Source organism: Xiphophorus couchianus, chromosome 23 (assembly GCF_001444195.1).
Source record: "Xiphophorus couchianus chromosome 23, X_couchianus-1.0, whole genome shotgun sequence".
Taxonomy (NCBI): Eukaryota; Metazoa; Chordata; class Actinopteri; order Cyprinodontiformes; family Poeciliidae; genus Xiphophorus; species Xiphophorus couchianus.
The window spans coordinates 9,395,066-9,408,374 of record NC_040250.1 but is presented as its reverse complement, the minus strand read 5'-3'; the positions used below and the strand labels follow the sequence as shown (position 1 = coordinate 9,408,374).

Here is a 13,309-nt window from a genome sequence, read left to right as displayed (position 1 = left end):
TATATTTATTGAATCTTTCATAACACTGACTGTAAAAACAATTGAAACAGTAATATTTACACCTCCAATTGTTCTGCTTTGGGGTTTTACAAACATTAAATAATACAGCAAAACATAAATAGCTTCCTGCACATGAGACTACCTCATGTGGTGACAAATGGCCTAAGTTGGTGTGACAAATGGAAGAAAACTACTGAAGAGAATAATCAGAAGACCAGAAAGAAGAAATGCAACCTATAATTTGTCTTAAAGTTGGTATTTCAACCGAGGAGTTGCATATCCAATTTATAATTTTTTCTGTGAATTAGGACATGTATCTTTTTTTTAAATAACCACCAAACTGAGGCCTATGTTTTCACGCGGACCAGAGTTCACTTTTTTGACCTGTGTCGGAGTTTGATTCTGCATTCACACTTCCCAAAATAAACTGGATTTTTAGGCAAACAAATTAAAGTTTGAATAAAACAGACTAAACAGGGCTGGTGCGAATGCTCCCTTAGACTCCCATCTGTGTTTCTGTCACCCAGCTTTCTGATTGGCTAATGTCACATTCTCACAACTTGCGATACCAAGCCAAGACAATCCAACATGTTAAATATTCTTGATTTTAGATCCGAGTAGTCCCAACATCTTTCCAGATCACAATTAACACACCACATAAAACATGAACATCTCATGAGATTATCTTAAGACCCATCTTGATAATTGCGACATCCTTAAGATTGTTGGAAAAGGCATAACAATCCCCATAAATTCTTTCCATGGACATAGCCTTAATCCCACTGCATAGTTGGTCTATGTGCTGTGTGATAAATCTATGGCTGGCCTGTACCATAAAATAGAAAAGTCTCACTGACACCTCTCACCACTCAACAGGCTGTGTTTGCCAAGATAAAGTTTTAAAACACCGTGTCTATACGTTTTAGAAGGAAGAAGTAGCAGCGCTCCATGTGCATCCCATTTATCCAACATATCTTGTTCCAGCGAGGGGCACTGCATTACTCTGCAGCTCAGAGGCTGCTTGTCGGGAGGGGAGGGGCAGGGGAGATGAAAAAGGGGACGACAGAAGGTTGTGACTGTTCCTGTTGCTACTGCTACAGATGCTTTTCTTTTTAGCCAGGGAGCAAACACTACATGCTGAGATTTAATCACCTTTATTATGTTTCAACTTGTCACAAAGTGAGGCGTGAAGCGACTCTGAGAAATCACACAAAGACAGCGATGCTGTCAGAGAAGTCACTGCTCACTTGTTTAACACAAAAGACGGCGGAAACTGTGCGGTATCTGCAGCGTGGCTCAGACTCTCCCGTCTGAAGCTGCTTCAGCCTTTTGATTATTTGACCTTGATCAATAAGTGAGCCGTATTTAGATGTTTGCCCAGAGCCTGCTGCCCATGCAGTATTTAACTACCCCGGTGTAATCCCTCTGAAGTCTTCCTGTTTGCTCTGACCAAGGAGAGGTAATTCCTTCCAGCACCTCAAGCTGAAAACGTTTGATAGATGAGTGGCTGGATTTCCTCCTTTTACACATCGCTGAACACCATCATGATGTAATTCAGTGCAATTAGCAAAAGATGGCAGGAACACAAAGGACATAAAGACACATAATCTGTTAAGGAATCTCATCACATCTATCATAGCACAAAACAGAGACTTACTGGAGGCAATTTTGAGGAAAAGGTTGACTTCAAGGTCTTTTATTTTTCTCCTGTGTGGTCTGGGTCATCATGATGTACATGCAGAGATTTTCCTCTTTTAGAAGCAGAGGCGTACATGTGTGAATTCCTCAAAGCAATGCACAGAGAGAGATTTCACACTGAAGTTAATTTAAGGAACAATTCATTTCCTCAAGTGTGTGACAATGAAAGAGATAGTATGCATTTGTGCATGTCTGCATGTCAGTGACTCTGCCCTCCTTCTATCCACCCCTGCTGATTTCCAATGTGTGTTTAGCTACATTTTGTGAAACGGTGCCAAGCCAGCACTTAATTAAGTGCTGGGATGCCAACATCCCCCTGCCGTAACACGGAATACCTGATCCTCTTTTGTCAATTTCTTCTCCTGTTCTCGTGCTCCTCTGTGTCGCTTCTGCTGTAACTCGAAAAGATGTCGCCTCTGGGAGACGCAGGTAAAGAAGCCATCAAAACCAACGCGAGTAGAGAGAGTTGCAATCAGTGCACAAAAAAAAGAGAATTGTTTTTTTCTTTTGTGTGGATCTGTCCTCCTTTTCCCCTGCCTCACTTTGTTTCCCTCTGCTCCAGTTCGTGTGTATTTATATGTGTGTCTGTGCTTGAAGCTTTCAATTCAGTAGAGGCTAGCAGTAATGTTTCGCTCCCAGTAGAAATGGTTGCTGTTTGTTCAGTTGTTGTGATAGATTGATGTGGGGTGAGAAAAGATGGGCTTGTATGCACCTGGAGATAGGAACAGAAAAGTCTTTATGAGAAGCTAAAAGCTCGCTATTCAAGAATCCTCTGATGGAGATGCATTTTGCTGAAGGTTTTTCTCCCTTTTAGCAAAGTCTTTGACAAAAGCTTTCCAGTATATTTAGGCAGTTAGGCAAGAGACTTCAAAACCCCAAAAGGGCACTTGTCAACCACTGCTTACAGTAAGGGAGTGCTTCTGAAGGGTTCCAGCAAGTGGTCACTCTAATGGTCAGCGGCTTTCAGCTTACACAGCATGCAAAATGGCCGCCTTCTAAAATAACCAAGCCCAGACACAAATTATTTGTTACATGGAAAGTTGTGGGTCAGTTTGTTGCCACACGCAGATGTTTTGCCTCCTTTTTGTAGATAATTGTGGAGATAAACAGTGACAAAAAGAATCTGAAATCACATTTAACTTAATGTAATTTTTGATGAGTTTCTTTTACGCTAGCAGCCAAATTCACCACAGCAAGGTGAAGTCTTAAATGTAATAAACATTTATTTAAAAATAATCAACAAATAATAATAATGACTGTTAACTGTTGAATTAGAAACACAGGAGACAAAAACAAATACCAATTTTTGTGTCTTCATCCGACATTCAATTTCTTTTTCTGTTCAGTGTCAGATGTATTTTTAAACTGTCTGAGCTGGGTAAAGCATTTTGGGTTTCCTGCCTAAAACCTTTCACAATAGTTTGCTGGAATTATGGCCCATTCCTCCCAGCATAATTAATATAAAGGTATGTTAAAAAACCCAGTTTTATACTTCAATATTTTAATACTCCCATCTAATATTCTTTACAAATGCCAAATAAATTTGTAAAGTCCAGAACGTTGGCCATCGTCTCAGTTTGTGGGACAAGGAAAAACAAAACAAAAAGTCCAAAATGCTAAGATGCTGGAGTTCTTTGTCACCCTATTTCCCTGAATTATGGTTCTTGTCCCCATTGAGGCCAACCCTGTTCAAGACATGGCACATTATTGACCCAGATAAAAGCCAGAATATGCAACATCTTGTTTGATTAATTCATAAACATTCAAAAAAAAAAAACATCCAAGGTATGAAATGAAGGGGAAAATGATCCAATTCCCACTTTAGTATTTTTAATTCCAGATTGATCCAGTTTGTCTTTATTTACTTGTCCTGCTCTGTAAAGTCCCAGTTGGTCTTTCTAGCCTCCCATCATCCTGTTTACTGGATTAAATGTAGTTCAAGATGAATGCCTCCAAAGACCGAGGTTCTGTTTTCCAAGGTCCTCTGAGAGGTTAAAGGCGACTGTTCGCCCAGAAATGAGGCCACAGCAGCTGGACTTGTAAATGATTGGCAGGAATAAATTGTGGATGATCTACTTTTATTTATTTTTCTTTAAAACTGTCCCAATTTTTTCCCCCTCAATTCTTTTTTTGTGTGCTGTGAAAGCTTGTTTTGAATGGAGGAAGGTTTCGTAAGTCGTGCTCACAGAGTGAAGCGTAACCTGTGGACAGAACAAAATGAGTGCATGGATAAGTAGTTGTGATGTGTTTGGACACACTGCCAGAACACGTTAGCTCTCACTCTATTATACAGCACGTAAACGTGCGTTTGGCTGGAAGAAGCAGAGAGACAACAGAACCTTGATTCATTTTCTTACATCTTGAACTGTCTTCCTGTTCCTCCTTCTGTTCCCTCCCTCCTCCTCTCTCCTCCTGTGCACCATCTGCATGTTGCTTTGTATCCAACCCTGAAGAAGGCACTGCTTTCTGTTCGCCGCTGTGAATGCAGGATCGTGTGTGTGTATGTCTCCCAGCCATTGCTTTCGCTCTCAGCTCATTACCTGACATGATGGATGGAACGAGCGCCATTAACCAACGCCCAGCCTCGGACGCCTGGCACCTCACAGCAGAGCACTGAGTAATGGGTGCGTTGGCAGCGGCATGCTTGGTAATACCAGGAGTCCTGCGTGGGTGTGCCTGCAGTCGTCTTTGTGGCTCGGCTTCTTGGTTCCGTCCAGCCCCACCTGCCACCTGGCTGCCCGAAGGATGTCCTGGGCATTTCTGGGCAGCCGCGGTTGGATAGCAGAGGAAGAAATATTTGTATGACTTTGTCATGAACCTGGCAACAGAAAATCCCCAGAGTTCAACTGTCGCTTATTTCTCACCCCAAGGAAAATGTTTGTCGCTGTTTATAGTGGCTGCAAAACTATTACCCTTTAACTTTTCCACATTTTCCACACAACCACAGATTTCAATGGGGTTTTATTTCAAATCAGGATTTTATGTTTTAGATCAAAACAAAGGCTTTAATGTTTAGAAATAGAAATCTTGAATCTGTTCTCTCAGATGAGACAGATTGATGGTATTTTTTGACCTGCATAAAATACCATCAATCCCCTTTAGAAATCCTGTTTGACGTTCATGGTTGGAAAAGGTTTAGATCAGGGTCTGCAACTCCAGCCCTCCAGTGCCGTTGCCCTGCAACATTTGGAGGTCTCCCTGCTCCAACACACCTAAATTACCGTAAATGAACTTTGCTAAGATGCTAAGAAAAAAATTCAGCCTTTTGATTCAAGTGTGTGGGAGCAGGGATGTATCCGAAAGAAAATTGATGTTTTTATTATGTGAATTTTAAAAGAAGGAAAATACAAATTACGTGTGTTTCCATCTACTGGTTTGGAGCAAATCAAACAGAGAGTACTTACCTCTGAGGTTTGGATTTACAAATTTCTCAGAGTTTCCTGCCTCTAGTGAGGCACAGAACCACTGGTGGCTGGGAAGGTTTGCAGCATCAGAACTTGTTTGGCAAATATGTTTTCATCTCTCCTTTTTTTGCAAAAGCCTAGAACCACCTCAAGTGAGCATAAAAACCTTTTTTGGAAAATTAAGGAAGTTGTTTTGAATTTTAACCATTTCCATCAAAGTTTTCTAATGTGATACTTTAAAATGTGCATACAAGAAAAAACATTGGAAACCCGGCTATTGGCAATGGACGACTGGAGTTGCAGACCCTTTGATTAGATAGAAGCATGTTCATTTTCTCTCCTATCTTCATAGAAGAAAGGGCAGAAACTTTAGTCTCTAGATGTGAAAAGCAGGTAGATATTTACTCCACAAGACTTGCAAGAACTTTGTTTCCATCCACTGTAGTTACACACAGCCTTGTGTTAATCTTTATATGAAAGACTCACCAAACAATGATATCAGTGGTTTTAATGTGACAAAATGTGAAGTTCAATTGTAAAGCAATTGCTAAAGTGCTCACAGTTGGAGAAAAAAATGGTTTGAAGATGAGCTGAGGTGCTAAAGTTTTTCTACTGCCCCATACAACTGCAAAATCAACATTTTCTTAAGTCAGATGAGAGGATCCACACTGGCAGTAACAAGCTGATGCTAACAGAAAAACACCCTAGATGTGTCATCCTCTTTGTCGCTGCTCGTATGTTTATATGTTTGCCTGCATTGCCTTTATTTGCTGTGCATATGTCACATCTGATGTGAGGACAGTTGAGGGTCTCTTAAGAAAAGCCAGGATCAGGAGATGAAGGGAGTTACTATGGTACCAGACACAAGCACCTCCGCTCCTGCAGCTCCTTGTTTCTCCGTCATTCCCTGCTGCTTTGCTCTCAGTCAGCCTTGTCTCTCCGCTCCCCTCTTTTAGCTTCTCTGTACAGTTTTTTATGTAGTTCAGCTCTTCTGCCAATCATGAATCAATGTAGCCCTTCCTTCGTCTTTTCCAGTCTCACCTGTTTGTTTCCCCCCCATCTCTTCTTGAACAGACAACCGCCGTGCAGCCCTCGAAAGGTCTCGCTCACGCCACAACCCAAATCACCAAGCTCGATGATTACCCGCGTCTACTACAAGACTCTAGATAAGTGCCAAAGAGGCCTGCGATGATGAGGAGGAGGAGGAGAAGACGAGGAAGACATCAGGAGGGATAGACCACCTCCCTCACTGTGGCTTACCCAGCACCAAGTATAGAAAACTGCCTACAGAATGGAATAACCAGACATTTATAGTCTTTATTGGACACTCTACATATTTATTGTATGCTTTTTTTTATTGCTTAAAGATTTATTTTGCTTTTGGAACTGAAACATTTTAAAAAGCTGTTCATTTCCAGGTTTAAACCTATATTTTAATCCAAATGCTTCAATTAACTCACAGTTTTGACAGGAGAAACATAACAGTATGCTGCAGAGAGACATTCAGCCAAGATGGACTTCTGAAAACTGCATGCTTGTGTGGAGGAACATGGACAGCTGTCCTTTAAATGGAAACTACAAGACTTAAAGGAAGAGAGGACAGAGTAATATTATCACATTTAAGGTCCTTTGTTCAGAAATAATCACGTCTTCACACTCCAACAAAGCCACAGGAGGTGGCGGCTGTCTGCACCAACACAGAGCACGTGACTCACTGACATTCAAACTGCAAGACATTTTAGTTGATTTAATGTTGTGTTGTGTAATCTCACTTTCACCCTTCCGGTGCCGATTTGTGTCCCGAGGTTAGTTTTGCTGTTACCATTAGAGGCTGACATTTTTAAATGCATCCAGGTCTCTGTCAGGGACAAAACATGAACACTCAGACCTCTCGTTAGGTCACACAGGGTTTCAACACGGCACGCCTCAATGCTTAAAAGGTATTATATGTTTATGGCACTTTTCCAACAACAAGGCAAAAAAACAGCTGGAGTATGGGGGGAAAAAGTTTTGAAAATTGAGATGCTAAACTATGACTGCTCCCTTAGATACTAAACTATACTCCTGTAGAATGCACTTCTAATCTTATGTGAGCACCAGAACAACAATCTTCACACTGGAAGAAACCAGCCAGTTTCAGTAACTCTGAGGTGTTTGAAAATGAAGTTACAAAACATGGAAGAAACTTAAAAAGATAAAAATAAAATGTAGTTTTTTTTTTTGTTTTGTTTTTTTGTGTTACATTTCTAATAAATGGCTTGTACTTGTATACCGCTTTATCAAGTCTAGAGGCTCAAATCGCTTCACACTACAGTCAGTCATTCACCCGTTCACACACACTGATGGCGGCAAGCTACTGGATAGTAGCCACATCTGCCCACAGGCTGAGGGTTGCCGAGGATTGAATACAGATTGTGGGACGAACTCCTACCACCATCATCACCATCATCCACGCCAAATGATCATGACAGAACGGCCCCTCTAGAGTTAAGGCTCCCACATACTCGGCCGTACTGTCGACAAGCATCATGTGTAACAATTTCCTTAATTTCCCAACAGTTTTTGTTTAGTGAAGGTCTTCATATTCCCTCATTAATTCAACATACTAGACTTATCTCTTCTGTCGGACACTCTTCATATTCTGACTCAACTTTGTCCCCAAGTTGACATCGTCTTCCAACCTCATCAGCTCACCGTCACATTTAAAACCGTTCGATGTGAACGAACTCTGTGCGACAGGAAGTACATACAAGTATGTGGGAGCCTTCATCATTAATCTATAATCATAGCATTTTACATTTGACTTTATGGATTTATTTTCTAATTTTTTATGATGTAAAAATGATGTCATGACCAAACTCAACCCTGAGTAAATGCTGCCTCCGTGGTCCACACCGCATTTTTTTGTTTTCACCACATACATCACAGGCCAGTTATGATTACAGTAATATCCTGGGTAATTTGTATTTTCAAAACACATAATATAACCTAACTATAATTTTTTGTGTAATTTCTTAAGTATAGAAAACATTTCTGTGTGTAGGGCATCAAACTGTGCTCCAACACAACGATCAATGTCTTCTTTAATCATTTATTGCAGCTATTTAACTCTTCTAAGAGTGGATATATTTCTTATAAAATAATGGCCACACTCTGGAGAATTTCCCTTTTTGTGTGTTTTTTTGAAACGCTAGGGATGTTTCTGAGAAATAGTTTAATGTTAAGACAGTTTCCTTTCTATCTCTCAAACAGAAATGAGAATAGGCAGGTTTCCAGAAATCAATCGGTGCACGGATACTTCTGCTGGATCGCCGGCACCGTTTGAGCTTTCCTCTTATGAGAAAGTAGGTCCTTTGCAAGGACCTACTTTCATATTTCAATGTAAACTGTTTATTCATATATTCATGCTAAGGGCGGCTCTGTCCCCCTCACTTCACTAGACTGTAAGCAGATGCTACTAAAAACAACCATTAAATCCACACGGAGACAGGGCATAACCAGAATTACAGACGGAGGGCCACAGGCTGGATGATGCTTGTCTTAGCGAGCGAGTCTCCAACTGCCTTCCGGTTATTGAGCACTAATGACATAAGTGACCCTTTTACCATGACACAAGTTACTTTAGCAACAGCATAACTTTGCTTTGGGCTTTGTGTGTCTGCGCGCCCCATGCCACCTCAGTAATCCGAACAGGAACCCGGGGAAAATGGGATGCAGTGGTCTCGACTTCTGGTCTGAATAGAGGGAAGTTTTTCATTTAAACAATCTGCCAGTGCTGCTTGTGATGCGTCTGTTTCACAGAGCCTCCCCTCCCTCTGCCCGCGCGCATCTAAAAAATGCAATTTTACACATCATCTCGGCTCGAGGTGCGCCCACAACGCTCCGCGAAGTCTGCATATTTAAGAAGACAATAACTCTGAGCTGAATATCAGGTTGGAGCCGTCACAGAGCAAAAGCGTTGAGAATGAGTTTTCTGGATAAGGGACTCTGCGGTGGCGGCAGTTTTGAGGACGTGTTGTACACAGCAGTGATAGAGATGCGCTGTCAAAAGAAGTGATTTCCTCTCTGTAATCGCTTCTCACCGTTTGTTCCTTACAACACCACACCTGGGCAATTTTAAGCTTCGAATAAGACCTGGTTTTGTTTTTTTAGATCAGTTCTCCAGCAACACAGATCTGCCATGATATTGGATGTTTATCTGGAAAAACACGCAGGTTTTTGCATTTTGATTATTCAGTTTGGCTCAAAAACTTATTTAACCCTGAAAGTTCTTTTCAATTAGCCTTTAAGCTGTACAGATATCTTAAAAAGTCTTATTTTGGTCAATATTGATGACCAGTTTTTAAGGTAGATTTGTTGTGATTTTAAGTTATGTATTTATCATCTAAAAAACATTTTTAAACAAGTAGAGTAATTAATAGTTATTGTAATAGTTTCCTGCAAACAAAAACAGCTTCACAAACCGAAAGCTGAGAAAATTTGACATCCTGCAGGAAAAAAAACGATTCTAAACGTCAAATTAAGAGATTCCTACAAGAAAACATCCCTCATCGTAGCTGTGATTGTTGTCTCCTCATCCCATCGTGTTTTAATAGAAAGTAATAGCTGGAGCCTTTCAGGTTGACAAGCCTGAACTGATCCATTATAGTCGTGTGAAAATCAGCCAATCATACCTTCATCTTTGTGCTTGTTACTAACAAACCTCAGCTGATGATGATAACCTTTGGGTATTTATGACACCAGAGATGTTTCACATTTAAAACCACAAACTTCAGAGCATTTCATTGGAATTGTTACTTTTTAAAAAAATAAACAAATAAAAAAAACTGTGATACAGTAAGAACAAAATTTACACATAAAATAATATGATGTTTTCAAAAATAATCCGATCCAAAGACTCTAACAAAAGGAATATGTACAATTGGCTAAATGAAGATAAAACTGTGCAAATACCAGAAGGGACGTTTCCTCAGGTTACACCATCTCAAATTTAGAACCTTTTAAAGACAAAACATGAATTAAATCACGACAGAAACGGTCAAAAGACGATAAATTTGTAAATAACCTTGATAGCCAGCAGCTATCATGGTTAAATTAGCAGAGCTAGTTAGCGTTAGCTTCAACTACCTCGAGTCACAAAACGCAGTGAAGATGTTTATGACTCAAACTTTAGCCTGACAGAAAAAAGTACCGCTTGAAAAAATAATATACGATTAAATAGTCCTGCCATGATAAAGACCTGTAATTAACATATTTAAAGTAAACTTGATTTTTTAAAATTATTTATTTATTTACAACATTTTAAGACCTTGAATTTAAGACTTTTTAAGGATGCCCTGCTTTTGGTAGCAGTGACTGGTGTAGAAGGAAGGATCTGTAATAATGCTAATTGGTGTTGTATTTAGGGAAACGCTTTTAAATACAATTGATTGCAAAAAATTGCCTTCAAATATATAACGCACCAAATAGGTGGCAGCATCATGCTGTGGGGATGCTTTTCTTCTAAGGAAAATACATGAGACGCTACAAAAGAGTTGAAACTGTGATTTAAATCCATATATCAGCTTTCATAAATACGCACTAGTATGTTATATTGGCTTATCACATAAAATCCTAATTAAATGCAACAAAGTTTGTGGTTTTAATGTGATGAATTGTGAATAAATTCAAGGGGAATAAACAGTTTTACAAGCCACTGAGTGCTGATGGTTCTCATACTGGTGAGGAGGCAGGGGTATGAAGTGCGAAGGTTAACTTTAAGGCTCCTAATCACTCACTGACTTTACAAGATATTCTGCGCAGACAAAGGAAAGATTTGTTCCAAGATTTGTAAAGGCAACATTGCTGCTAACAGAGTGAACTATTTGCTAAGCATCTCTTCTGGTAAACAGTTACCAGCTGCCACATATCCACTTCTATCCACTTCTTCCCACTTTGATAGACTTTGCTGGTGATTTGATGAAGTTCAGCTGCGGCTGAATCAACAAGCAAAGCTTATTTTTGTTGACTAACCCTGTTTGACCATGATGCGTAAGCTGCCATATCCCTGCCTACCTTCCTTTTATTTGTCACCGAGTATGTTTTATTGTCTTAAGAAACATTTATATTTTTAACATTTTGAGGTTATTTGTATGCTTAGATCTTGGGGAAAAACAAAATGGTTATGAAGACTGTCCTTCCATGGAATATGTAATGGAAAATGGTACAAATTAATAACCACTTTGTTATTAAAACTGATTTCTGAAAACTAAAATTGTGTCTCTGTCTTCTTTTTTATCCAGATTTTTTTTGTGGTTACATAAACCACAATTCTTCCTTAAGAAAGAAAAAATTAATGTAATAATTATTAAAAGATCCTGAGAAAAATCTGAGATTAAAGGAAAACTCCGAATCTTTCTGAGTGGTTCTCTAGAGTTGCTTGTAAAAGTCAATATTTTTTCTGTTTCATCCAAGTGACAGGAAACAGTGTTTACAGAAGCCCTCGAATCTAACAGATCCAATTTTATCTGGTTGAACAATCGTGACATTAAATTAGCCCTTTCATGCATAGTGGTCACTACAGTGGACAGCTTTCTAAAAGCCATTTTCTTGTGCTTCCTGTGGATTTTTATGTTATAAATGCACACAGACCACTGAAGTCGACACTAATGCATCATAAAATATACCATCAACTACTGGCCATCAGCTGCAAATGCAAGAAATTATTTTTGTTAAATACAATATGGCCGACAGACAAAAAAGCATGAGAACCGACCCGGTCCCTCCTTCTACTGTAGACGACTCTTGCAAGTAAAAAAAATATTGTGACATCAGATAACCCCTAAGGAACAATACTACTGATGTATTTTTCAAATAACAACTTTGTATTTGGACAAAATTACAATTGATCACATAAAAATAAAAAATAAAAAATAAATTATTTTTACAAAGAAATTTTCCTACCTTTTTTTTTCCTACCTTAAGAAAAGAATTTTAAAAAATGGAAAAAAAAATCTGACACAAAGGATCATAATTCATGCATCAGAAGGTTAGTAATCAACACCAACTAATGAGCACTAATTCAAATAAAAGATGTGCTGAAAGTTTTCAATTATTCGTGTTTTTTTGTATTTTGCTTCTTAGTGGTAGTTAAATAATTGTAGGTCAGTAAATGGACTGAATTTGTATTGCTGTTGTGGAAATCCAGGGTCTCTGTTGCATGCTACAGGTATTTTGGATTATTTCTGCAGCTGAAGATTTACGTTTGTGTTTAAACATTATTTGGATGATGTTAATTTTTGTTATATTTTGTGTAAAAAACACTTTTCATTTAATACCAACGTGTTTTTACACACTAGCAGCCAAGAGCCCGGTTACAAATGTGAAGAAAAATATAAAAACAATCTGCAGTTTTCTCTGGGCTGGAGACAAAAATGATGCTCAAATCTGACCTCTGGTTTGATCAATAAAATTCTCCAAAATCAAGCTGCATCCTCTGCTGTCATAAATCACACAGTCATCATGGGTTCCTCCTTCTTCCACATTCAAAAAGCTGTATGGCTTCAGCAGCAAACACACCACATCATTTAGATGTCTTCATCAGAGAATGCCTTACGTGTTTGTAAAGCTATATAAACCAAAGTGTCCATCTATTACCACAACACAGCTGTGTAGTAAAAGCCCAGGTGTGAAACTGACCAGTTTGACCTCCACAGAGGAACAAAGACAACCAATCATGGAAACAATTTCAAATACAAAACTACAGTCAGAGTTAACAAAAAGTAGGAAATACTAACATTTTTCCATTTCGACTGATTATTTTTACCTGTTTTTCAATTGATTTCAGTCAAAGGTTCCATCTTCACTTTATTATCTGGCAGAGCAGACGCTACCTGCCCTGAGCTGACTTATGGACAGGGCTTCCCTAGAGCTCTGGGTGTTACAGCACATGATGAATGGGACAGCTCCTCCCTATAAAAGCAACATATTTGGACCTCGGTGTTCCCACTGCTTTATCTTACCCAGTGTCAAAGGCAAAGTGAAAACGCTGTCACGGCTCTAGTGGCATCTCAGGAAAATAATCAGGGGCTTAAAAAATAAAATACATCTCCAGATAAAAAGGGGCTTTTTTAAAATCATTCAACATTTATGACTCAAATTTCTCTTCCTTTACTAAAGAGCAGCAAGAAACAGAGAGGAAAAATCAATAACTTGTTTAATATTTTATA

The 13,309-nt window shown here is 39.1% G+C and overlaps 1 protein-coding gene across 4 annotated transcripts in view; it reads left to right on the top strand.

Annotated features, from left to right (window-relative positions):
- Positions 1-11,355, top strand: part of diaph2 (diaphanous-related formin 2) — a 460,396-nt gene extending 449,041 nt beyond the window's left edge. For all 4 annotated transcript variants that reach the window (XM_028008256.1, XM_028008257.1, XM_028008255.1 and 1 more), the window contains one exon: positions 6,177-11,355. Coding sequence is in view for 3 of the 4 variants with exons in the window: in XM_028008257.1 (XP_027864058.1) it covers positions 6,177-6,241 (65 nt within the window). In the remaining variant the exon portion in view is untranslated. The remainder of the gene's footprint in view (positions 1-6,176) is intronic.
- The last annotated feature ends 1,954 nt before the right edge of the window (positions 11,356-13,309 follow it).